The 27,089-nt window shown below is 39.6% G+C and overlaps 1 protein-coding gene across 2 annotated transcripts in view; it reads right to left on the bottom strand.

Annotated features, from left to right (window-relative positions):
- The window catches only part of DELTA-OAT (ornithine-delta-aminotransferase), a 90,274-nt gene extending 63,439 nt beyond the window's left edge, over positions 1-26,835 (bottom strand). The window contains exons 1-6 of one of the 2 annotated variants that reach the window (XM_088900092.1): positions 26,314-26,835; positions 16,562-16,670; positions 16,136-16,366; positions 15,593-15,752; positions 14,536-14,591; positions 13,783-13,935 (exon numbers count right to left, since the gene is read on the bottom strand). In XM_088900092.1, the coding sequence (XP_088756218.1) occupies positions 13,783-13,935; positions 14,536-14,591; positions 15,593-15,752; positions 16,136-16,366; positions 16,562-16,670; positions 26,314-26,450 (846 nt within the window). In that variant the 5' untranslated portion in view covers positions 26,451-26,835. The remainder of the gene's footprint in view (positions 1-13,782; positions 13,936-14,535; positions 14,592-15,592; positions 15,753-16,135; positions 16,367-16,561; positions 16,671-26,313) is intronic. The other variant, XM_088900093.1, reaches the window with a different exon arrangement.
- Between the last annotated feature and the right edge of the window lie 254 nt (positions 26,836-27,089).

The following is a 27,089-nucleotide window of genomic DNA, read 5'->3' as shown; positions in this document are numbered from 1 at the left end:
TTTGTGGGTCCCATGCCATACAAATCAGGCCTAGGATGGCCATGCAACACCCTTGGGTCGTGAGCCTTATAACCGATGGATCTAAAGCCCATAATTAATATGATTAATTAAGTTGTCACATGACAATTTAAGTTGTCATCTGACATGGGGCGAATCTGTGTTTGGATCTGGGTATGGAGCACCTAATCCTATAAGAAGATAAGGTATATCTCTAAATAGAGTCCAGATTTGATTTAGATAGATTATCTCCAAATTAGATTAAGAGATAGTTCCATAAGAGATTTTAAAAGAGGAGGGGGCGGACCAGTCCAAGAAAGCTTCATAGTTTTGTAGTTTCTGGTCCTCTCTACACCCTTTTGTCTCCCAGCCTTTCCCGATTTGACCACAGATATTTTGGGACTGATATAGATTAGTTTTCTTCTGATTTTTCCAAGAAAAATTCAGAAGAATTTCGTGCTCACCTCCCTTGTTCGGTCCAAGCAGTTGGGTTGCAGTTTTGCTGAAAATTGTGTTGCTGAACCGCCTTCAAGAATCCGCTGCAAAATCTTTAGTGGAGGCTGGTTTAGAACTGATTTGGGCATGAACTTCCACCTTGGGATCTACATTTGTGGTATCCATATCAGGTATGCATCTCCCTCTTTGGTTGGTTTCAAATCTGGTCTAGTTCAATGCAAGACCGATCGTTGAAAAATGCAGTTTTTCGAAACATAAGGAATTCGATTCCCAGAAGGATTAGGAATGTTTTGAAATTTTGCCCAGCCATCTAGCATGGTTCAGCCATCGATATGATCGATCCTAACCCTTTCTTCATCCCTTTCTTAGAAACCCTTGGTCCAAATAGGGGTGGCAATTTTTCACCCAACCCGCTGAACCCACCTAGTATCTAATAACTTTGTATTTTGATGCCTTTAGGGCATCATTTCGGGGGTATTTTAGACGTTAGACTAGCTAATCTGTACCCATTTTCTAGTTAAATTCAATATTTTGACCTTTGAGTGTCCCTGTGCAAATTCTGGGCAAAAACTGGGAAAATTAATGAGTTTCCTGCCGATTTAGGGAAGCTGGTGCGAATTCCAGATGAGAAAGGGGGTGTTTCTTTGAAAAACTGAGCACAGGAGGGTGCCTCCAATCTGCTAATCCAGATAGGCGCCTTTCCTGTAAAATAACTCTCTCTTTGAAGCCCTAGGCGCCTCCCATTATCTCTTTTCACCTCTAACAAACCGTAGCCACCCCTAACTGCTAAATCTTCACCTTCCACTCCACCCTAACATCTAATCTCAACGATCCAAGCCTTCTATGGGTCCCATGCCATACAAATCAGGCCTAGGTTTGCCATGCAACACCATTTGCTCGTGAGCCTTAAGTTGATGGGTCTAAAGCCCATAATTAATATGATTAATTAAGTTGTCATTTGACATGGGGCGAATCTGTGTTTGGATCTAGGTATGGAGCACCTAATCCTATAAGAAGATAAGGTATATCTCTAATTAGAGTCCAGATCTGATTTAGATGTGGATTATCTCCTAATTAGATTAGGAGATAGTTCCATAAGAGATTATAAAAGATGAGGAGGCAGACCAATCCAAGAAATCTTCATAGTTTTGTAGTTTCTGGTCCTCTCTACACCATTTTGTCTCCCACCTTTTCCCAATTTGACAACTGATATTTTGGGACTGATATTGATCAGTTTTCTTCTGATTTTTCCAAGAAAAATTCAGAAGAATTTCGTGCTCACCTCCCTAGTTCGGTCCTAGCAGTTGGGTTGCAGTTTTGCTGAAAATTGTGTTGCTGAACCGACTTCAAGAATACAATGCACCGTCTTTATTGGAGGCTGGTTTAGAACTGATTTGGGCATGAACTTCCACCTTGGGATCTACATTTGTGGTATCTATAGAGAACATTGATGTGGGCCCCACAGATGTGGTCCCACTCTGTCCGTAGGGTAGAATGTATCTAGTCACAGCTGTGGTCGATTTATGATTCTGTTATTCTAGTTGTTATTTACTTTTCAGTTTTATATTGTTATGTGTTATGATGTAAACACCAAGGGCAGAGGTGTCCTTTCATGTAACCCTAGAAGGCAGCGAACACTTTTTCCTTGTAAGTTATTTATTTTCTAAGAGAAGTTAGACCAGAGAAGATAGGTTGGACCTATCTGGAGGGGAAGGCCGAACCATCCTAGGGTTTTCTCTCTGCGATTCACTAGGGTTTTACAGCAAACCCTAGGCCGAACTGTCTCAACTGTGTTTCTCTCTTCACTAGGGTTTGAAATTAATCTTGCGGCAAGCCCTAGTGTTTGACTGAACCTTGAGATTTATATATACAGATTCTAGGGTTTCTTATTAACCCTACTGCAAGTCTATATATACAGTACTAAGTGGATTGTGCAACTGAATTGTTCACTTTAAGGACTGATTAAAACCCTAACTCTCCCAAGCATATCAGACCTCTTTTAAGCTGTTTTTTCAGAGTCCTAAGGGGTTAGAGCTCTACGGACAGCTACTGTTGTGTTGGCTAGTTGGTTTCAGATCAGAATTATCCCAGTTTGGTGCACATACGTGGGGTTACTGGTTCAGATCTGAAAATAGAATTGTATATATTCCTAGGATTGTGGAAGAATTGATTTAGAAAGTTTTTTCTTTCTATTTTTGTACTTTCTTTTTTCTCTTCTTTCTATTTATTGCAGCAGCTTACTGTATAAATATGCCCATTGGCAATAGAATGAAACATATCAGTATTCTACCATTCCAAAACATGGTATAAGAGCTCTAGGTTTGTCAACCTTGAGATTTTTTCGGCCTTCATTGCCAGTTTTTTGTGTTTTTCTCTTCTGGCCTTCAGTGTTGATCTATAACCAGAAGTGTTCCTTTATTCTCCTTTCCTGCTGGCCTTATTTTTCCTCCATTAACAATGTCCGACATGACTGCAACAAGTGCTCCCTCCAAACCGATGAAGGAGCAACAAATTCTCATCCTCACACTGGTGATTTGCAGAATATTCAGGCAACATATAGACTGAATGGCCATAATTACTTGAAGTGGTCACAACTAGTGCGTACCTATTTGAAGGGAAAAGGAAAAATTAGTCACCTCCTTGGAACAGGACCAAGGTTGGGCAAGCCAAATTTTGATGCTTGGGACGAAGAGGACTCCATGATTATGTCATGGTTGTGGAGTTCAATGACACCCGAGATCAGTGATACTTGTATGTTTCTTCCCTCTACAAAGGCTATTTGGGATGCTGTCCGACAAACCTATTCCAAAGCCCATGACGTTGCTCGTGTCTATGAGGTCAAAGTGAAGACTGTGGCGGCCAAACAAGGGAGCAGGAGTGTTACAGAGTATGCATATCTGCTGCAAAATTTATGGCATGAGCTTGATCATTATCGGGTTCTTGAGACAAAGTGCGCAGATGATGCTATGATCTTGAAGAATTTTATTGAAAGAGATAGGGTGTATGATTTTTTGGTCGGACTGAATGCTGAATTTGATCAGATCCGAATACAAATTCTTGGCAAAGAAGAAGTGCCTCCATTGAATGAAGTCATAGCCCTTGTCAGAGCTGAGGAAAGCCGCCGTGGAATCATGCTTGAGCCTAAAGATCCCAAAGGCTCAGCCATGGTGGCAAGGGGAGGAAGTTACAGTAGTTCAAAGGGTGAGAACAATCACAACTTGGCTCGTGACACAACCACCCGTGACTCTAACGATAACCTCTGGTGCACCTATTGCAAGAAGCCTAGACACATGAAAGATCGATGCTGGAAACTTCATGGGAAACCTCCCACATCCAGCAAGGAATGGGGAAATCGAGGAGTTTCAAAAGGAGTTCAACAGGCCCATAATGTCTCCACAACCCCGCAGCAAGAACACTCAAGTCAGGGACCATTTAATGATGAAGAAATTGAAAGGCTAAGGTGCTTCCTGAAATCCTTGAAACCAGGAAGTGGTTCTACCTCTCTTGCTCTCTCAAGTGAGTCTTTATCTCTAGGATTACATGCCTCGGCTAGTGTTTTTCCATGGATTCTTGATTCTGGAGCTATTGACCACATGACACCCTCTTCACTACATTTTCTCACCTATACACCCTGTCCTAGTAATAGAAAAATTTCTGTTGCTGATGGTTCTTTCACCACAGTGGCAGGGATTGGGAATATTCAAATTACTCCATCCCTATTACTTAAAAATGTGCTTCATGTTCCTAAGTTATCCACTAGCCTTATCTCTATACATAAACTCACCCAGGATGTGAGCTGCAATGTTGTATTCTTCCCTTCTTACTTTGTATTTCAGGACCAGGTTTCGGGGAAGAAATTGGACTTGCTAAGGAAAGAAATGGACTCTACTACCTTGAAGCAACCAGCAAATCATCTCACACTGTTATGCATGTCACACACGAGTCATTCTTATCTACCTCCAATAAAGATTTAATTTGGCGTCATCATTTCCATTTTGGTCATCCTTCATTTCCTACTTTAAAAACAATGCTTCCTTCCTTGTTTAAAGGAATTGATGTTGAAACCTTTCATTGTGATGTTTGTGAACTTGCCAAGCACAAAAGGGTTTCTTTCCCAATCAGCAATAAAAGATCTTCAACTCCTTTTTATTTGATTCATTCGGATATATGGGGCCCTTCTCAAATTCCCAACATTACTGGCTCCAGATGGTTCGTCACCTTTATTGATGATTGCACTAGGATCACATGGATTTTTCTTCTTAAGTCTAAATCTGATGTGGGTACGATTCTTCCCAACTTTCATAACATGGTCCAAACTCAGTTTGGTGTGAGAATTAAAAGGTTTCGATCTGATAATGCTACAGATTGTTTTAATCAGAATTTGTCCCCATTTTTTCAGAAAGAAGGCATTGTGCATGAATCCTCCTGTGTTAACACTCCCCAACAGAACGGGGTAGCTGAGAGAAAAAATGGTCATCTTTTGCAAACCACCCGAGCCTTTCTCTTTCAAAATCAGGTGCCAAAACAATATTGGGGGGAAGTTGTCCTTACTGCTGCCTACACCATAAATAGACTACCATCTAAAGTTCTTGACAACCGAAGCCCAATACAAGTCATTTCTCAGTTTTACCCTGATATTCGAGCCTCAAATAATCTCACACCAAGAATTTTTGGCTGCACTACCTTTGTTCATGTCCATAATAAGGGAAAATTAGACCCACGAGCAATCAGGTGTGTCTTCTTGGGATATTCCCCAACTCGGAAAGGTTATAAATGTTATCATCCAGCCACCAGAAAATTCTACACCTCCATCGATGTCACATTTGAGGAAGGAAAATCTTTTTTCACTCAACCTTATCTTCAGGGGGAGCCCTCATTAATGGAAGATAAGGCATCGGATCTACTCTCCCTAGATGTATTACCCTCCTCACAGACATTCAATCGTCAAGAATCACATCCCTCTGAGTCACATTCCTCTGAGCCCCACATTCCCGAGTCTCAACAAGAGTCGAACAACCCGACCAGTGAACCAAATTCGAACACTGTTAACCCCACGAATGATGTGCATGATAATGTGAGATATATGCAGGTTTACTCTAGGAGGAAAAATCCAGATCCTAAACCTGTGCAAGTCCAAGATTCAACTCCTAATCCTAGAACTGGGGGATGCTTAGAACCTGAACCTACACCTTCACAGTCTGAGTATGAGTATGACCTACCTATTGCACTGAGAAAAGGAACCAGAGAATGTACCAAACGCCCATTGTACCCTTTAGCCAAATATGTATCATTCCAAAGATTCTCTAAATCCCATAAAAGTTTTCTAGCCAGCCTTAACACCATTCCAATTCCTAATACTCTAGTCGAGGCACTTTCTAATAAGGAGTGGAGAAAAGCCATGAGAGTGGAAATTGAGGCATTAGAAAAAAACAACACATGGGAAGTTGTGGATCTACCAAGAAACAAGAAGGCGGTAGGTTGTAAATGGGTGTTCACAATTAAGTACAAATCTGATGGGTCATTAGAAAGGTACAAAGCACGCCTAGTAGCCAAGGGATATACACAGACTTATGGGGTAGATTATCAGGAGACTTTTGCCCCAGTAGCTAAAATGAATACAGTAAGGGTGTTACTGTCGTTGGCTGTTAAATATAATTGGGATTTGCAACAGTTTGATGTAAAAAATGCATTTCTCCATGGTGATCTAGAAGAGGAGATATACATGGACATTCCACCGGGTTTTGGAGAAGGCATTAAAGGGAACAAAGTTTGTCGGTTGAAGAAAGCACTATACGGTCTCAAACAATCTCCGAGAGCATGGTTTGGAAGGTTTACGAAGGTAATGCTAAGTACAGGTTACAAGCAAAGTCAAGGTGACCACACATTGTTTATCAAACACACAGCCTCAGGGGGAGTTACTGCACTATTAGTCTATGTGGATGATATAATCGTTACCGGGAATGATAAAAAGGAGAAGGAAGCATTGAAAAACTGCCTCGCTAGAGAATTTGAGATAAAAGACTTGGGGAGACTAAAGTATTTTCTCGGAATTGAAGTTGCACATTCTAAACAAGGCATCTTTATCTCTCAACAAAAGTATGTTGTTGATCTTTTGAGAGAAACAGGAAATATGGCATGTAAACCAGCTTCCACGCCTATAGATCCCAATCATAAACTTGGAGAAGCCAACGAGAATGCAAGTGTAGACAAGGAGATGTTCCAAAGACTAGTTGGAAAACTCATTTATCTTGCACATACACGACCGGATATTGCATATGCTGTAAGTGTAATAAGTCTGTTTATGCATAATCCTAAAGAAGTTCATCTGCAGGCTGCTCATCAAATTCTGCACTATTTGAAAGCCAATCCAGGAAAAGGAATTTTATTCAGAAGAAAAGGAGGATTGACTCTTGAAGCATATACAGATGCCGATTATGCAGTATCTCCAGTAGATAGACGGTCCACTTCTGGTTACTGTACCTTCTTAAGAGGAAACTTAGTCACTTGGAGGAGTAAGAAGCAAAATGTAGTGGCTCGGTCAAGTGCAGAGGCAGAATTCAAGACTATGGCACGAGAAGAGCCTATGAAACTATATTGTGGCAACAAGTCAGCCATCAATATTGCTCACAATCCTATTCAACATGACAGGACGAAGCACATCAAAATTGACCGACACTTTATAAAAGAGAAACTGGATAGCAAGTTGATTTGCACTCCCTATGTGTCTACAAAAGGACAACTAGCCGATGTACTTACTAAAGGGCTCAATAGTACAGACTTTCGGAGAATTATAGCCAAGCTGGGAATGGAGGATCTCTATTCACCAGCTTGAGGGGGCGTGTTGGAAAATGTGGGGTACTGGTTCAAATCTGAAAATAGAATTGTATATATTCCTAGGATTGTGGAAGGATTGATTTAGAAAGTTTTTTCTTTCTATTTCTTTCTTTCTATTTTTGTACTTTCTATTTTCTCTTCTTTCTATTTTTTCTTCTTTCTATTTATTGCAGCAGCTTACTGTATAAATATGACCATTGGCAATAGAATGAAACATATCAGTATTCTACCATTCCAAAACAGTCTCCACTAAGGGAAATAGATATTCAGACAAGAAGTCCCTCAAGTGTACCCATTGTGGTGGTGAGAAACATACAAAGGAGAAATGTTGGGTCTTGTATCCTCATCTGAAGCCAGCTGCTTTGCGAAAGGACAAAAGGCAACATAAGGGTCACACAGCAAGTGGGAATCTTGCCACCAACAACAGTGGTGACAACTCACAGAGTACTCTGACAGTGTCCTCTTCCTCCACAGGGCAGGCTGCCGACTCCTCTGGACCAAGTACTTTGGGCTTCACAACTAGTGAGGTAGAGGTTCTCAGCCGGGCATTAGCCCGTCTGAAGAAAAATCCTTTAGCTTCCACCTCTCTTGCCAAATCAGGTACAGCCTCTGCCTTTAATGCGACTAGTTCCATTAATTCTACCTCTTGGGTGATTGATTCCGGAGCCACTGACCATATGACACATATGTCCTCCTTATTCTCTTCATATCATTTGTTGCCTGGCCAGCATAAGATGAGAGTGGCTGATGGGTCTCTCTCCACCATCTCTGGAAAGGGGGTGGTTGACCTAAGCAAGGATCTCTCACTCAAATCAGTCCTACATGTTCCTAGTCTTGCCTCAAATCTGTTGTCTGTTTCAAAGCTTACAAAAAATTTGAACTGCAATATAACTTTTTTTCCCTTTCATTGTGTTTTCCAGGACAGATTGACGAGGAGAACAATTGGGAGTGGTCGTGAGTATGGGGGCCTCTAATATTTTGATGCAGACATCAGCTCAGCCCTACAAGCTTCTGCTACTACTAGTCCATAAAGTGTGGAATCAATAGCTAGGTTGAACCTGTGGCATGCTAGGCTAGGTCATGTGTCTTTCTCTTCTTTAGCAATGTTGTTTCCAGAATTAGGTAAGGGAATTCCAAGTCAGAGTTTAGTTTGTGATGTATGTCAAATGTCAAAACAATGTAGAACAATGTATCCAATTTCTAGTAATGAAATTCGAGCTCCTTTTGATTTGGTTCATTCTGATATTTGGGGACCTTCACCCATTGTTTCCATTGATGGCTTCCGTTACTTTATCAGTTTTATTGACCATTATTCTCAGTGCACTTGGATTTATCTATTAAAAGGACGTGATGAAGTTCCACGGGTAACCATGATTTTTTGCAAGATGATTGAAACACAATTTGAGAAGAAGATTAAGCAATTTCGGTCGGACAATGCAGCTGAGTACTTTGAAAGATCCCTGAACTCATTCATGGAAGATGTAGGCATGCTACACCAATCATGTGCTTACACCCCTCAGCAAAATGGGGTTTCTGAGCACAAGAACAGGCACCTATTGGAGACAGCTTGAGCCCTACTTTTCCAGCACAAAGTGCCCAAGTAATATTGGTCTCAAGCAATTCTCACTGCATCATACCTGATAAATCGGATGCCATCTAAGGTATTGGGTATGAAGACTCACTCCTTTCTCTGTTTTGTGTCCCACTCTTCCAGAATTTCCTCTTCCACCACGGGTTTTTGGCTGTACATGCTTCATACATGTGAAGGATCCAAAGAAAACCAAGCTAGATCCCAAGGCTACGAAGGGAATATTTTTGGAGTACTCTCCTACACAAAAGGGGTATAAGTGTTATGATCCTGTCTCCAAGAAAAAATGTCACTAGAGATGTAGTCTTTTTTGAGTCTCAACCCTATTTCCAGTCTTCTCAGAATCCTCTTCAGGGGGAGACTTGTGGGTTGGAAGAGGATTCTCATTCTCCCTTCTTTTTTGTTCCCCTTTCATCACCTTCCACTACTCCTAGTTGTGACATTCCGGGTCAACCTAGTGAGGCTCCCACTGTGCCAGTTACTTCTCCCGATACAGCAGATGCTCCTGAAGGTTCCAATAGGCAAGAGAAAGAGATACTTACATACAGCAGAAGGAAGAAGGGCCCTCAATCTCATGATTGCAACCAGTTGAACTCAGATCAATCTGTCTCTACAACCCAAGGTAATTCTGACTCACTCACTTCGGATTTGGATCTTCCTATTGCTCTTCGTAAGCCTGTTCGTTCTTGTACCACCCGGCATCCCATAGCTGATTATGTTTCTTACTCACACTTATCTCCTGCCTATCACTCCTTTGTGTCTGCTCTTTCCTCTGTATGTGTCCCTTCTAGGTACTCTGAGGCAGCATTTGATCCAAGGTGGAAAGAAGCTATGAATGAAGAGATGAAAGCCCTAATGAAAGCAAGAACATGGGAATTGGTGGACCTGCCAGAGGGGAAAGGCACTGTTGGGTGCAAGTGGGTATTCACAATAAAGCACAGAGAAGATGGGTCAATCGAGAGGTACAAGGCCAGACTTGTGTCAAAGGGATTTACACAAAAGGAAGGAATTGACTACAAGGAAACCTTTGCTCCGGTAGCAAAGCTCAACACAATCAGGGTTCTACTGTCACTAGTAGCAAATTTCTCTTGGGATCTCCATCAGCTGGATGTGAAGAATGCCTTCCTAAATGGTGATCTTCATGAAGAGGTATTCATGGAACCTCCTCCTGGCTATGATGTTGGAAAGAAGGTGTGTAAACTAAGGAAAGCATTATATGGTTTGAAGCAATGTCCTCGGGCATGGTTTGAGAGACTTTGTATGGCCATGAAGAAAGTGGGGTACACTCAGAGTAGTGCAGATCATACATTGTTTACAAGGAGATAGGATGACAAACTTACGGCTCTCATTTTTTATGTGGATGATATGGTGATTACTGGAAATGATGTGGAAGAGATGAAGAGGCTGAAGGAGTTCTTAGCTTCAGAATTTGAGATCAAAGACCTGGGAAATCTGAGATATTTTCTTGGAATTGAAGTTGCTAGATCAAGAGAAGGAATCTACATATGTCAGCGGAAATATGTGCTAGATCTCCTAGAGGAAACAAGCATGATGGGGTGCAGGCCAGCAGACACTCCAATAGAACCGACCATGGACTACAAGAATCAATGGGTGAGAAATACTATGATAAAGAGAGGTACCAAAAATTGGTAGGAAAACTGATATACTTATCCCTTACTCGGCCAGACATTGCCTATGCAATGCATGTTGTCAGTCAATTCATGCACTCACCAAAGATCCCTCATATGAGAGCAGAAGAATTCTCAGATACTTGAAGACTTGCCCGAGGAAAGGAATTCTATTCAGGAAAAACAACAGATTTGAAATTGAAGCCTACACTGATGTTGATTGGGTTGGGTCTGTTGGAGACAGAAAATCAACCTCAGGTTATTGTACATTCTTGGGAGGAAGCCTAGTCACATGGCGCAGTAAGAAGCAGAATGTTGTGGCTAGATCAAGTGCAAAGGCAGAATACCGAGCTATGGCACACGGGGTTGCAGAACTGTTATGGCTCAGAACTCTTCTTAATGAGCTTGGTATTAAGGCTGAGAGTCCTCTCAGGCTGTATTGTGATAATAAAGCTGCTATCAACATTGCCAACAACCCAGTGCAGCATGACAGGACAAAACATATTGAAATTGATCGACACTTTGTCAGAGAAAGAATTGTTTCAGGAGAACTCTGTGTGCCTTATACTCCATCATAGTTGCAAATTGCAGATGTATTGACTAAAGGACTGGCAACAACAAAGTTCAGGGACATACTTGGCAAGCTAAACATGATTGATATCCATGCTTAGCTTGAGGGGGAGTGTTAGAATGTTAGAATGATGTCTCTTTGTATGAGTGTTTGGCTGATAAGAGTTCTTATTAGCCCATACTTAAGTTTAAGTTATCCTGTAACTGGGCCTGTGTTAATGGGCCTAAGCCTGTTTAATGTTTTAAGTTAACTGGGTGTCCCATCACTAATCAGGGGCATTCCAGTACTTTCTTGTATCTTGTACTACATTCAAATATAAATAATAGCATGGTCGACTGGCAAGTATAGTTCGACATTCCAGCATCTCTTCTTCTTCTCCTCCTTACTGCTACTTCGACTACAGTGGTTCAGCTTTCATCCAGATTAGGAGACCTCCCACTAGCCCTAACATCTCTAGAAGACACTTCCCCGGATATGGAAGACATCTTCTCCGACTTGCAAGAGTACCAAAAACTGTCACACAAGTTATATGAAACCACTTCAGACTTATGAAGCTTGCAGCACTGTAAACTCGGACCGGAGGGTCCGTATCAGGGCTGAAATACCAAGTTCCACTCTGTTGTACTGCTCTAACTACTGCTGTTGCAAGCTTCCACCAAACTGCTGAAGCACCGAACTGAAACCCTTCTGCTGTGTTTAGCCACTGTTGCCGCAGCCTGGACCTTGCTGTTGTGGCTTCTACCACGCGCTAACCACTGCTATCGCAGGCTGAACCCTCACCCACGAACTGTTCTAGGACTGCTGAGATCAGTCCTCTCTTCCAGATCTGTTCTACACAGATCTCACTTAGCCGAATGGCTACAACTTGTTGTGTGTGTCTCTTAGGGCATCAGCTACTGGGACTAACTCCCTTGGGCCCCACAACCAAGGGAAACCCTAGATATAGATTCTGCTGGGTTCTACGACCAGACCTAGGGTTTCTTTGCAGTACCAAGATAGAGAGAAAGGTGAGAGAGAGAGAGAGAGAGGTGCAAGGCAGCTGCTGTAACCAGGCGAGTTTTAGTGCTCTGATACCATGTTTGCCGAACTGAACCTGTCAAGTGAGCAGAGAAGAAGAAGAGGAAGAAGAAGAGGAAGAGAAGAGGAGAAAGGAAGAAATGTTCGAATGGGCACAGTTCATCAGCCGGCCCTGTTCACTTATATAATAACAGTACATAAAGTTACATAAAAGGACCAGGATGCCCCTGATTAGTGATGGGACACCCATTCAAATAAGACACTAAATAAAAATAGGCCCAGTAACTAAGGCCCATTAACTAAAGACTTAATACCCAACCTAGACAAGAGGATAACAAAATATCAGCCAAACCAACACCAAGCTTCACCCCGTATTCCATGTTTCACTTCTTAAGCAGTGCCTCAACTCAGAAACTCGAGTGTGTACCACCCTCCCCGAATTCTCAGAGGACAGGTTTCTCTAAATAGTTCCCCTTAAGGTGTTGGACTTTTGTTGTGTCAAGAAAGGGAAGAAGTTCGCAAAAGAAGCTTTGATTGCCTGGAATGGACTTAATCTTGATGACACCACTTGGGAATCTTGTACACAGATCCAGCAATAGTACCTTGGATTCAACCTTGAGGGCAAGGTTTTCTCGAGGGACGACAATTGATAAGAACCTACAGGACTCACGGTCTCAGGCCACTTCTCAGGCCCAGGACGAGGCCCACATTAGTAGCAGTCTAATGGTGGCAAACAGAGTGGATATTCCACACCCAGTTCATTTTGTGTATACCAATCACCAAAAGACAGGACACGTCAGCCTAGTTGGTTGGGATCCACTGTGAAGTCAGAATTGGTTAGGGCAGATTGTAATAAAGAGAACTATATAACGTTAGTAGAGGAGGAGAAGAGCATGCCGAGAATTATCCCAACTCTTTCTTCCTTCCCCTTCCTTATCTTCCTTATGTAGGAGGAGAACCCCCTCAAAGTGGTCCTTGCATTGGGCAATAACCCAACATATGTTGAATGTGGATGAGTGGATCCAAGAAGACTGAATTAAGCAATGACAATGGTTCAATCACAGAGTCACTCTCTTTCCTAAAAGCCCCTTCTAAAACCAAAATCCCAATTCAAGCCCGAAGAAAAGACAGAGTAAAATTTAGTAATGGGTTCCTTCTAACACTGAGAGAGGGAATAGAGCAAATGAAACTTCACACTTAAAGGAAAGTCACCCAACCAGACACATGCAAGGGTATTTCATATTTGACCACTGGTAGGTGGCCACCTCTTGGGTTGATTAACATCAATAACCGTTTTGATTAGATGGACTTATTCCATAGTATGTTATCTGGACACTCGTGGAAAAGAGTACTACTGTATTCAGACAATGTTGTTTGGAGGCTAGGACATTCGAGTGTAGCTCACCCATCACATCATCCAGAAACCTAGATTACTGTGCAAGTAGGAAATTTTGAAAGTGATATTTTCTCAAATATTACCCACCTAAAAGCTTCATACCTCAAGGAAAAAGAATATGACAAAAGTCAAAGAAAAAAGGAATTTCTAAACAGAATATATATATATATAATTAAATTCTAACAATTTTGCTTTTGCTGATAGAAAGTTCAAAAATGCCAAAAAAGGACCAAAAGTATGTCACATATTTTACTCATAACTGGCGTGTTTGTCAAGATAAATAAGAAATATTTACCACAACATCAGGTCGGATATTTTCCCAATCACAAGCCAGCATTCTCCCAGTACGTGCTATGCCAGTTTGTATTTCATCAGCAATCATTAGAACATTGTACTTTGTGCAGAGATCTCTGACATCTTTTAAATACCCATCTGGTGGAAGTATAACCTAGAAAAGAAATGAAAGAGAATAGTAAAAAGGATGTCCACGAAATACTACTTACCTTGTAAAAAATGAAAATCTAATATGCAACTTTTCAATTTATACAAGGAAAAGGAGCAGCCCAAAAAAGAAAAAAAAAATGTTGAATTCTCATGTTATGGCAAGGGACCTTCTTCTCCACATGAGTAGGAAGATTAACCGCTGCTATACAGCTCAAAGATTGAATGAAATTACTTCATTCAAAGTTAAATCCTAGGTCTGCATAGGAAATTAAGGAAGAAAATAACAGAGATCCCTCTATTGGGTTATCATGAAAATAGCTATCGAAAAATATTTAATACTTTCAGAATTATTGAAGTTCTGAATAATAATGGATATTTTGGGTTATATATGAAAATCGATATCTGCATGAACTCAGCCGAGTTAATGAGATCTTATAAAAGTTTATAGAGATTAATTTAGAGTTAAGACAAGGTGTTTAAGGTGCAGCCAAACTGATTCCACTGGATTAAGTTAGCAAATCAAGGAATGATTTCTTGAATAATCCACCAAAAAATTTTGAATAGAATCAGCCTATAATAAGTTCCAGCTTCATAGAACACATACCCCAGCCTCTCCTTGAATAGGTTCAAACAAAAATCCTGCTATCTGATTTCCTTTTTCTGCATCAAAAAAAAAAGAGAGAGAGACAAACAATTACACTTTTGAAACAACAATGATTTGAGAAATTAATAACAAATAATAAAAGTAAAGTCCAAAAGTTACTTTAGGTATACTTTAAATCTAAAAGGGCAATTACCCAATTATGATCCTAAACTGTTTGGGGTCTTGGGACTGGGAGGGGTAGAACATGCCTAAACTATGGCAGTTTTTTGCACAAAGTATCCGCTCTCAGACTCAAACTCACGGTCTCATGCTTGTTAGCCTGAGATTTTACCATTGCACCATGTAATGGCCCCTTAAGGAACATTACCAATGTTGGACCCAGCTCTCCAGGGTCTTGGAAGGGGTGGACTAAAATATGGACCTAACCATTGACATTTTTTGCACAAAGTGGCTACTCTCAGACTTAAAACTGCACTCTCATACTTGTGAAATGGCCCCTGGTATACTTAAACCTCTCATTTTGACTCAATTCAAGTAAGCCTTGTTAGTCCCAACTATACAAGGTTGGCTACATTAATCCTGTTCTGCCATCCCACTCTGTTGAGTGCTACATCCATTGTTAAATTGTGGGCCCTCAAACCATTTCCCACTACTTCCAACTCACGTTCATTTTGGCCTGATCCTAGCTCTACTAAAAAATACTTTAGAGGATCACATACGAGAAGCTGGAAATACATTTTGATGTTTCCCACCTATAAAATACCATAAACAAGAAAAAGAATAGGGTTGGCATGTCTGTAAATTGGTAATTTATCAAATTATTTAGAACAATCCAGGCATATCTATATATTTGATGGTTAAGAGAATCTTATTAGTTTGATTAATGAAACTTCCTTGGTTGGATCCAACAGATAATAAGTTACAACATGCATACCATATATCAGGTCATGTTTAAGCCTTTAAGGTACATCCCAACAATGAATTTAATGTTTTAGTTCCATGTAAACAAATACAGAAAAAAACACCAATATATTCTATGTATTTCATATCTGCATACCTTTAAAGATCCTCTCTAGTGCATCAGCATCACCAAAATCAACTTTAAGATGACCAGGCAACAACGGTCCAAAACCACGTGTAGCGTCATTGTCACAGCTCATAGAAATCACAGCCAAGGTACGACCATGAAAACAGCAACAACATGATACAATAATTGCCTGAGCAAGACTCAGTTTTAAGTCACTGGAGTTATTTGCCTTTTTTAGGGGAATAAAATAAAAATTAAATAGTGGATATATAAAAGCTTGATGAATCCTCTTCCACCAGGGCCCAGTGAAAGGTAAGGCCTACTCATGGTATTTACAATATCAAAGGGCCATAATCTCCTCATCACAATGAGAAATAACTTAGCTATATTATATTGGTGCACATGTGTGAATTGAGGGAATATGTACTAACATTTAGTTGAGTATCATACCCAACACTCTTCACTCCGAAGTCCTATCAGGAGAATTTTCATTGTATATAAGACAATGATGTTTAGTCTGCATTAAAAGTAGAAACATTATGAAAACTAATATATTCAATGACTATTCTATACCTCATCCTTGGGAATTTTTTTCTTCTCATAACCCCATTTTCTTGCCAACTTCAGTGCTGTTTCCACACCTTCAGCCCCAGTATTCATTGGAAGAACCATGTCATAGCCAAACATCGTTGTTATATGCTTTGCAAATATTGGGAATTGATCATTGTAGAAGGCTCTAGAGCTCAGAGTGAGCCTTTCTGCCTGTTCAACTAAAGCTCTAATGATCTTTGGATGACAATGCCCCTGAGGTTTAGATGCCACAGAGTTGAATTAATATCCAAGCACTATTTGGTAAACTCATTTCATCAACAGACTCCATTGAAAATGAAATAATTTAAAATTAAATTAACATTTTTTTCTCAAATTTACGCTTGAAGAAGGTTGGAGTCATGTATAGAATGAACTAAACCTGCCTCATGTTTAGAAGAATATGTCTACCTGATTAACAGCAGAGTAAGCTGAGAGGAAGTCCAGATATTTGTGGCCTTCAGGATCCCATACATGTGAACCCTTTCCTTGTGAAAATACCACTGGAATTGGATGATAACTGCATTTTGACAAGAAAATTTGAATTTAAATGACACCGAAACACCAAGCAACCTTTAAGAGACTACAACTAATAAATGGATGTAAATACTGACTTGCATAGAATGCCAGGCATGTATGCACATAGCCAACAATGAACCACAAAGACTAAATGCTCTACATGTGTGAGTGTATATGTTTTTTTCTCTTTGTACCTTCCTGTGGAGTAGCTTTAAAGAAGTATTAAAGGTTGATAGTAAATGCAAGTGGTTGTGGTTAGAACATAGAACAATGACGTTTCATCCATATGGAAAGAAAGTTGAGTATTTGGGCATCACTGATATCAAAGGTGTAACTCTATTTGTTGAAGAGTCTAGAAAGAAAGAAGCAGACCAAGAAAAAAAAGGGCTGAAGTAATGAGGAATAATTCGAGGGCCCATAGTTTAACAATAGATATGATACTGAACAGAACAGAATGGCGGAACAGGATTTGTGTAGCCAACACCATACAGTTGAGACAAGGTTTAGTTGAGCAGAGTTGAGTATTTATTGCAACTTTTTTTTGTCAAAAAGTTTTGAATAATCTTGTTTTTTATGCTTTTGGAAAAGTTTTTTGATATCTAACCAACATGTCCAAGATTATGCCCCTGTAGTTGATTTAAAAGACTTGCAGCCAAAATATAGACAGGTAATGAGTAACAGTTCTACTTGGCTTCTCAATTATTTAAAATACTTAATATTTTGCTTTCAGAGTAATCTAATTGTTATCTAACTTATATTAAGAGTAGTTTCTACTTTCTATTCAGCTTTAGTATCAAAATTTGATTCTAAATAGATGTAAGATAGTTTCTAGAAAAAAATTTGATAATGTCCAGTTTAAGCCTAATTAGGAAATTAAATATTCTTTCACCTTTTTCACATAAGCCAAAATACAAATTTAAGGATTTATGTATCTGATTGTCTCTCTGAAGCCCAAAAGTGATTCCTGGAACAACTACTTTAGGTGGTGCAGTCCATCATGCTCTTACACAAGATAGGTGCAATGATGACTCTTGTTCAATTAGAGAAAATCCCCTGGCTCTTTTCACTCTTGATTTTGATCTTTTTTCTTGAACCAGAAATCTTATTTTCAGTCATAGTTTATTGGTTTAAATTCCAAATTTTGTTTTAAGTTATTTTCTTTATTTTAAGTTTGTTTATAGACTTTGCTTAATCATTCACTAATCCTAAGAAAGGATTACAGTCCCTCAGAATTGTAGCTATCCAGCCTTGGCTATTACAATCCCTCAGATATACAAAAATCTATTTATACAAAATCAAACAATAGGAAGCTGTTAAGTTAGTTTGCCTTTCATTGATTGGGCATTGCTTCCTCTCTCAGAGTCACATTATTGCTGAGATCTGTACACGCTCTGCTCTATACTAAGATGCTGGTTTAAATATCTGGGTTAGATGTAGATGACCTCAAGGAACCAGGAAAACATTCATGGGCAAGGATGAAATCTACCTTAAGTATGGCAGGCATACATAATACACACTTTTTTTGGGGGTGGGGGTGGGGGGTAAAGGGCATTACACACCTCAATCACTAGTATATAAGAAGTTGTTTCCAGTTCTTTTTATTTCTATTTCAATGTCCAATAAACATCATACTGCTTAGTTGATTGATTCACTTTTAAGTTTTAATATATTGTCTGTTTTTGCTTTATCAATTTCCAGATTTACAAAACCTGTTTTAAACTGTCTGCAACAAGTATTTTCTTCAGATTTTTTTCCTGAAAAAGGATAAAGTAATTTTATTCAAAACACAACCAAAGATACAACAAGATTTCTAGAGCAGGCTACAAGAACACCAGATGCTCCACAAGTTTACAATTTTACATTTTGTGTAAGAGAAACAACAAACTAGAGAGAAAACTCCTTAGAGGCAGAAACCCACGACCCATTTTTTATCAGCAAAAAATATTAAATTAAAAGAAGCGTATTGAAGAAATACAACCACCAGCTCCCTAGAGCTGGCCCAGACCTCAAATATCATGCAAAGCCACCCAATATAATTGATCCCAAGAAACCTCGTCTTTGGCCAATGCATCAGGCATCAGCCAAACCATTTGCTGATCCATTAAACCATTTGAAAGAGGCCCCAACTTCAGATGCAAGCTTTTTTATTTCTCTCAATTCTTGTCTATACACCCATCTTCCCTGATTATTGTTTTTTAACTAACTCAAGACCTAATTTTACCAACAGCCAAACCAAGAAGATCATCCTCTACCCTGCTAATATTGTGGAACATCCTCATATTCCTCTCAGCCCACAAGGTCCACACAATTGCTGAAGGAATCATCTCCTAAATGAGCTTACCCTTCCTATTCAAACCATGAACTGGCCAGGCAAGAAGCACATCATTCAGGGATGGGGGACCTAGGCAACACCCACTTCAGATTAGTATCTCTTAAGAAGTCTATCTAGAAGCCAGCCACCCCTGCAGTGGACAAGAAGATGATTAACATTCTCCATGTCCAGCCACACAGCCCACAAGAACTATCTTGGATCCATAATCCTCCCTTTAAACAAGCTGTCCTTAGTTGACCATAGCACGAAACTGACTTGGATGGAACCATGGGGCATGGGCCACTATTGGGAATGAGATGTATCTGGGGTCTCAAGTTTCTTTCATAGGATCTGACAGTAAATACCCCATTGTTCTCACATTTCCAGCACCACCCATCCTCCTGCCCTGCTGTTATAGTTATATTTCTCAACATTTGAAGAAGGCCCAGCATCCCCCCCCCCCCATCTCCCTGTCTTGCAAGTTTCTCCTAAAACCTGGAGACCAGACCATATGATGTGAGATGTGAATCAATCCTCTTAAGTCTGGTATTAATTTCTGATTACAGCAATAAAAAAGGAAGAAAAGAAGAGAGATACAGTAGAAGAGAAGAAGAAGAAGAGAGTTCAATGGTGCCCTCTCTCCCCTCACTAATCTTTTATTAATCTGAACTAATCAAGATAATTACATGTATGCCCTTAAGTGGGTGGGTGGCCAGCTCAGCAATAACTTAAAAGAAATTAAAAGAAGTTAACAGGCCCATTAACACATAAAAAATAAATAGAACACTACAAAACAAAAAACAAGTAAGAGGGGCCATTCGGCCTAGTCTCTTTACACTCCCCCTCAAGCTGAGCATAGATATCAATCATGCCCAACTTGCTTATATAGTATATCCATTTTCCTTTTGGAACACCTTTGATCAAGACATCAGCCAACTGCTCTTTTGAAGCAATGAACGGCAAGTAAGTGTATGCTTCCAACTTCATATGTTTGTGCTTGGCAAACAGAATACCTTTTCCTGGAGTGCCTTTCAAGTAATACAAAACCCTCTCTGCAACTACTAAATGTGTATCTCTAGATGAATGCATAATCTGACTAATGACACTCACTACATATGAAATATCTAGCTGAGTCATGCAAAGATATAACAACTTCCCAAGTAGTCTTTAGAACACTCCTCTATCAGAAAATAGTTCACCATCAATAGCAGAAAGGTTGTGATTTAAGTCTATAGGAGTGAAGGCCGGTTTAGCACCAAGTTTGCCAATCTCTACAAGTAAATCAAGACATACTTGCGTTGAAAAATGAAGATACCATCCTTAGATCTAGCAACTTCAATTCCAAAGAAATATTTGAGATCTCCCAAGTCTTTGATTTCAACCTTAGTCTTAAGGAACCGTTTGAGTTTAACCACTTGGTGTCATTGCCAGTAACCACAATGTCACCAACATAAACAATCAAAATAGTATGATCAAACTGAGTCTATGTATATCCAAAAGAAACAAGGGCAGCCCGAAATCTCTCAAACCAAGCTTTAGGAGATTGTCTAAGGCCATAAAGGGATTTATTCAATTTACACACCTTCCTTTGCATTTCCTTCTCATACACCCCTAGAGGTAAAGACATATAGACCTCTTCATGTAAGTCTCCATTCAAGAAGACATTTTTAACATCGAATTAGTGAAGTGGACAATCAAAAATAGCAGCTAGAGACAACATAACCCGAACTAAAGTCATCTTAGCCAAAGGAGCAAAAGTCTCCAAGCAATCAATACCATATATCTGGGTGTAGCCTTTAACAACCAACCGAGCCTTAAGCCTCTCAATAATACCATCAGAATGATACTTGATAGTAAACACCCATTTACAACCAACTGCTTCCTTCCCCTCAGGCAAGTCCACGATCATCATAGCATCCCTCCATTTTGGTTTTGGACAAGGCTTCCGGTACGGATCTGGGAATCACATGTATAGAAACAAAAGCACGAAAGGGATAATAGGTTGAGAAAGAAGGTTGTAAGACAGGTGTTTGGAGATGTAATGGGCAGTATACTTCCATTTTCTTTTGCAAAGGGAAATAAGAAGATCAAGGTCTGGGAAGGTAGAAAAAGGGACAGAGGAAGGCTGACTTGTGACATTAGTAGTGATGGGAGGTGCAAGAGGCTCTGTTGAAGGAGTGGAAACAACTTGCTCATACTTGAGTCTTTGTCTTTGGTACCATCTTTGGACAATAAGATGTGAAGAAAATGTAGGAGGATGAGCTGGAGGAGGCTTCTAGCAACCTTAACCACATGGCAGTTCTTCCTTTCTGCCACTCTATTTTATTGTGGAGTGTAGGAACAAGAACTCTAATGAATAACCCTAAAGGCATCAAAATAGGATGAAAGGTTCTTCTCAAAATATTCTTTGGCATTATCAGTTCGGAATATTTTGAGTCAGGTGTTAAACTGGATAAGAATAAGTCCATGAAATTTTTGCACAATAATTGGTACTTCATCCTAGGATCTCATAAGGTAAATTCATATATAGCGAGAAAAAATCATCAATAAAAAGGATAAAATACTTGTAAGCCCCCATAACAGGTAAATGGTATGGCCCCCACACATTAGAGTGCACAATATGGAAAAGAGAAATTGATCTTTTATTACTCATTGAATAAGACTATCTACAATGTTTTGCAAGTTCACATGACTCACAATGAAGACTCAACAAAGATATTCCTGTAAACATGTCGGGAAACAAATGACTCGAAGTAAAAAAAGGTAAATGACCAAAACACAAATGACATAACATGACTTTATCAACTGACTCTGATAAAACAGACTCCAAAGCTACTCCATTAGGTGGTCCAAGAATTTTATCAAGTGAATCCAGCAAGTATATTCCATTCACCTCATGGCCACTACCAATAATCCTCTAAGATTTCAGTTCTTGAAAAACACAATAAGTAGAATAGAAAGTTATGATGCAGTTCATGGATTTAGTCAAGCTCCTAATAGATAAGAGGTTGGTATTAAGCTTAGGGACATGAAGAATAGAGGATAAAACAAGGGTGTCAAAGGCTTCGATATCTCCTTTGCCAGACATGGGGGCAAGGGACCCATCAATAAGGGATATCTTATCTCTACCAGAGAAGAGCTGATATGAGCAAAAAAGGTTAGATATGCCGGTAATGTGGTTTTATGTACTAGAATCAATAACTTAAGGGATTTTATGATTACCTGAAACAGTAGCAAGATTTGTAGAAGCATGAGTAGATGATTGGGAAAATGCGGATGAAGAAGTGTTGCCTGAAGAGTTGGATGCTGCAACAGTGATCTCCAAATGATTAATTAACCTCCCGTACCTTTCAAATTCTGCCTTTACTGCTGCCAACTGCTCCATAGCAAATTTCTCTTCACCTTCTCTATTTCCGTCTTTAGGTACTGTAGCAACATTTGCATTCTTAAGCTTCCCTATCTAACCATTCTTCTTAAGATTGTTGTTGTTGTTGTTCTGATTGTCCGAGAGAAACTCTGGATAAATTTTCCAGCAAGTATCCTTAGTATGTTTCAGTTTCTTGCAGTATTCACAGATCACTTCTTTCTTCTCAATCAGACCTTTTGGCTTTATCCCAACATGTGCAAAATGCTTTGAAGGTGGTCCATGTAACTGTACTTGTAGCCTACTTTCTTCACTGCTCACCATAGGATATGCTTGAGCAAGGGTGGCTTCCCTTGGCCAGAATATTCTTCCTAGTCATGTCAAAATCAGGGTTGAGTCCTATAAGAAACTCAAACACCTTGTTTCTTTCTATTAGTTTCCTGGATGCCTTTGCCTCCTTGGTGCTTTCCCACACAATTGTCTCCATAATATCAATCTCCTACCACAATGACTTTAATATGGAGTAGTAAACTACCACACTCTTCTCTCCCTATCTCAGATTGTTCACATCATTCTTTAACTTATAGACTCTTGCAACATTTAACTTTTGAGAATATGTTTCTATAACACAATCCCAAATCTCCTTGGCTGAAGTCATCCAAAGGAAATGCTAACTTATGGGGGGCTACACAGAGTTTACAAACCGTCCAATCACTGTGTAGTTCTCCTGCACATTTTTCATATGTAGGATCAGTCTCTTTAGGTTTCTTCTTACTGCTTGTGAGATACCCCAGTTTACCTCTAATGCAAACATAAATTCGTATAGATTATGCCCAAGTTAGGTAATTTGTTTCTTCCAGTTTAATTGTAGTCACACCTAGGGGTGAGCATGGGTTGGTTTAGTTTGGTTCCACGGCAGAACCTGGAACCTACCCTATAGGGGTCGGTTCCAAGTCTTTGGAACTAGAACCTACCTTGTGAAGGTCGGTTCCAGGGTTGGTTATAGCCTTGGTGGTTTCGGGGTCAGTTCCAAGGTCTACCCAAGGAACCTGTTCTTTCTTTACTCCCCTTCAAAAAAAGGAAGCATGATCTTTAAAAACTTGATTTTTAATAAATGTAATATATAATTTAGAACTTATATTATCTTTATTGATTAAATTGAGTAACTTAATATGTAGATTATCATTATATGGCTGAAAACTTATAATTTAAATTTTAAGTTTTGTAAATATTACCTTTTACATTACTTATTGTACACATTCAAATATTAAAATGAAAAAAAAATGATCAAATAACTTAAGTAAATGTTCAAGTGAGGCCATGGCCTTTGTAACCGTAAGTGCTTGGGTTTAAATCTTCACATCCCCAAAAGTATTTTGGGGTTTATTTCAAGGCAAGCTAAGTTCCAAGGCAGGTTCCACCAAGGCCAACCAAGGTCGGTTCATCGGATCGGTTCGAGTAGGGTAAATCCATAGACCCTAGAACCGGCTTGGGTGGGGGTCAGTTCCAAGAATTTGGAATTAGACCCTACCTTATAACAGATTGGGTAGGGTCAGTTCAAGGTCGGTTCCATTCGGTTCCGAGTAGAATGTACCCATTTGCTCACCCCTAGTCACACCGGTCAAAAGGGAGTCTACTGGACCAACCCCAGATACTAGAATCTGCTTCATTTCACTTCCAGATTGCTCCATTGATCAAACAAAATTCAAAAAAAAAAGTTTTCAGTCTTTATGAACCTAACTTATGTTAGTCCAGTACCCAAGGACTCAAAATCTAGGGTTTCATTGCACCCAGCTGCCGGGAAAGAGAAAAGTAGCCACCCCTACAAGAGCTCTCCAAACTTCTTCCAACTTCAATCGCCCTCTTCTACAGATCAAAAGGAACCTCCCAACTCCTGAGCACCACACCCAATCCTTCTCTTTAACCTATAACTGAGAATCTCTCTAGTCAGTTAGGGTTTTGGACAAAAGCAGCAGCTTCACTTCTTGGCAATCTACAACCAGTTTTAACTCTCCAACCCTCTACCAACTAGGGAAAAACAGTTCTCTAATCAATCAGAAACGTAGCTATCCATACACTGCTCTAATCGAAGGGTGTATGGGAAAAGAAAGAAAAACAAAAAAGGAGGAAGGACCACTCTGATACCAAGATGTGAATCAGTCCTCTTAAGTCTGGTATTAATTTCTGATTACAGCAATAAAAAATGAAGAAAATAAGAGAGATGCAACAGAAGAGAAGAAGAATAAGAAGAAGATTGAGAAGATGGAGAGGAAGAAGAAGAGAGTTTGATGGTTCCCCCTCTCTCCCCTCACTAATCTTTTATTAATATGAACTAATCAAAATAATTACATGTCTGCCCTTAAGTGGCTAGCCAGCTGAGCAATAACTTGAAAGAAATTAAAAGAAGTTAACAGGCCCATTAACACATAAAAAATAAATAGAAAATACTAAACAAAAAACAAGTACTAGGGCCCTTTCGGCCTAGTATCTCTACAATGTAGGCCTAGCTCAGCTCTAGTCTTTAAAGAATGTTTATTGGTCTTGTTGATCAGAATTTTATGGTTGTTGATGGCTGTAATGGCTTCTTGAAGGAATAAGAGAGAAAATAGGGATAGAAAGAAGAGAGAAAATACCTGGAACCACTCACCATAGTTAGCATAAGCTGAAGAAAACTCAATATATTTCATTGCCTTTGTGTGAAACTTCCATACATATTTATAGACTCTAAACTCATAATAATCCTAGGAATCAAACTGTTAGACTCATAATAGTCCTAAGAATCAAACTGTTAGACACTTAGACTTAATAATCCTAGTAGGACTCAAACTAAGTTGTCATATCCTATTTCAATTCAAAGAAGACTCTGTTATAGACGCATTCATCGGGAAAAAGTATCATCGCCGCTGGCAGCAACAGGAACCTGACCCACCGCCAGCAGCAGCAGTGATTCAATGATCCTCGTCCTACCCAGTTCGGCAACAGCAGATTAGATTAGATCATCTTGCTTGTTCTTATCTTATTCTATTGCTCTTATCTTATCTTATTCTATTGCTCTTATCTTATCTTATTAGTGGATTATCAGATTAGGATTAACTTATCTTATCCTTAGCAAGATAGAACTAGAAGTCTCCCTATTCAGCAAGGAGACTCCCTAAGATTAGAACTCTTGTAATCTCCTATTTAAGGAGACACCATTATTGAATGAGATATCGAATATTCAGTTAAAGAAGTGAGTTAGGAGAGTTGATGATCTCTTGAACAAATCACCAAGGTGCCAAGATAGGTTCATCATGAGCAGGAAGGAACAAGGGAAACCAGGAGGTTTTCCCCGTGGACCGACCCGTGACGAGATCCTATTCTCGGGCCCTCAACAGACTCAATAACTTTAGTAAAAACTAGAGACCAAAGGACAAGGGAAAAAAACTAGCGACCGAATTTTTTGGGGAACCCCATGATCTTTGTCCTTAGATGCCGCAGGTTTAATGTATCATAGCTTGTAAGTTATATATTATTATCAAAAGTCTAGTCCGCTCCGCCACCCTCTTACCCCTTATACACACAACCAAAAAAGAATACCAAACAAAATTTAAAATGAAAGGTGGCTTTGGTCTTTTATGTCATAACGCCATTAATACAATCGTGTCCACCGAGACAGGAGACTTGATGTAGTATAAACAAAGAACAATAAGGAAGGATGCAAAATCAGACTCTGAAACAGTCATATTGATAGATGAAAGAGTGAGGAGAAAAAGTCGTGTCAATGAAAATAGACATCAGTAAAACTGTACATTTACAAGCATGCACGTGTATCACTTATACATGGAAACAAGAAGAAAATTCTAAATGAAACCAAGCAACATAAACAAACCCAGAAAACAGAACATGAAAGAGATTGGAATTGTAAAATTAGAATTAAGATGCCCAGATATCAATTGAACATTTATAGGAGATTAGTGAAAAAGGACTCACTTGTGGGCACTGTATTCATATTCCAAATTCATGAGTTCTTGAGAAGAGGGAGGGCTGCTTTTCTGGGGAAGAACACTGAAATTCCTCCCGTTGCAAGCCCTCTTCAGGAAACACTGTAGAGGTCTCCTGGTCGCCATTGATGATTATTCCAACACTCAAAATTAATCAAGCGAACAACTGCTGTTATAGATCCTCCTCAAACTACAGAGCAAACCCAGATCCTAAAACGGATCAAATTCATCCAATTCTCTCTATCTACCCCTCTCTGCAACTGTCTCCCTATCTATGTGCTAGATTTCTCTGGCCTTGTGTCTATGCATTTGGAATGAGTATATCCATGCATGATCAAACTATAGCAACTAAAAAAAGGCAACGGAAAGAGAATTTTTAATTCAATTCTCCAAAGAATTCCAGAGCTGCCCCCAGTTCAGCGGTTTTGTTCTTCATCCTAAACCCATTCCTCGCACTCACCAAACCATTTCTCCTGCTCTTGCAAAACTCGACCAGATTAATTCACCATGTGATCTCTATTCACGTGGCAAATTTCATTATCAGTTTATCTTTTTCTACGTGGCAAAAAAAGTGGTAGATCAAAATGCTTACTTGACGGCATAATGGACCGACATGGCGACATTCGACAAGAGTGGATATGTGGAATGGGTAGACGGAAGGATTTTTTGGTCATTTGAGGTGGCAAAGATCCGAAAAATTTTCGACGGTGAAGATGTTGCGGTACACGTCAAGGTCCACCAGCCTTTGATGATTCCAACATGTGC

The sequence above is a fragment of the Nelumbo nucifera genome, chromosome 3 (genome assembly GCF_055504915.1).
Source record: "Nelumbo nucifera cultivar China Antique chromosome 3, China Antique-T2T, whole genome shotgun sequence".
In the NCBI taxonomy this organism is placed as follows: domain Eukaryota; kingdom Viridiplantae; phylum Streptophyta; class Magnoliopsida; order Proteales; family Nelumbonaceae; genus Nelumbo; species Nelumbo nucifera.
This window is presented reverse-complemented; position numbering and strand designations above follow the sequence as displayed.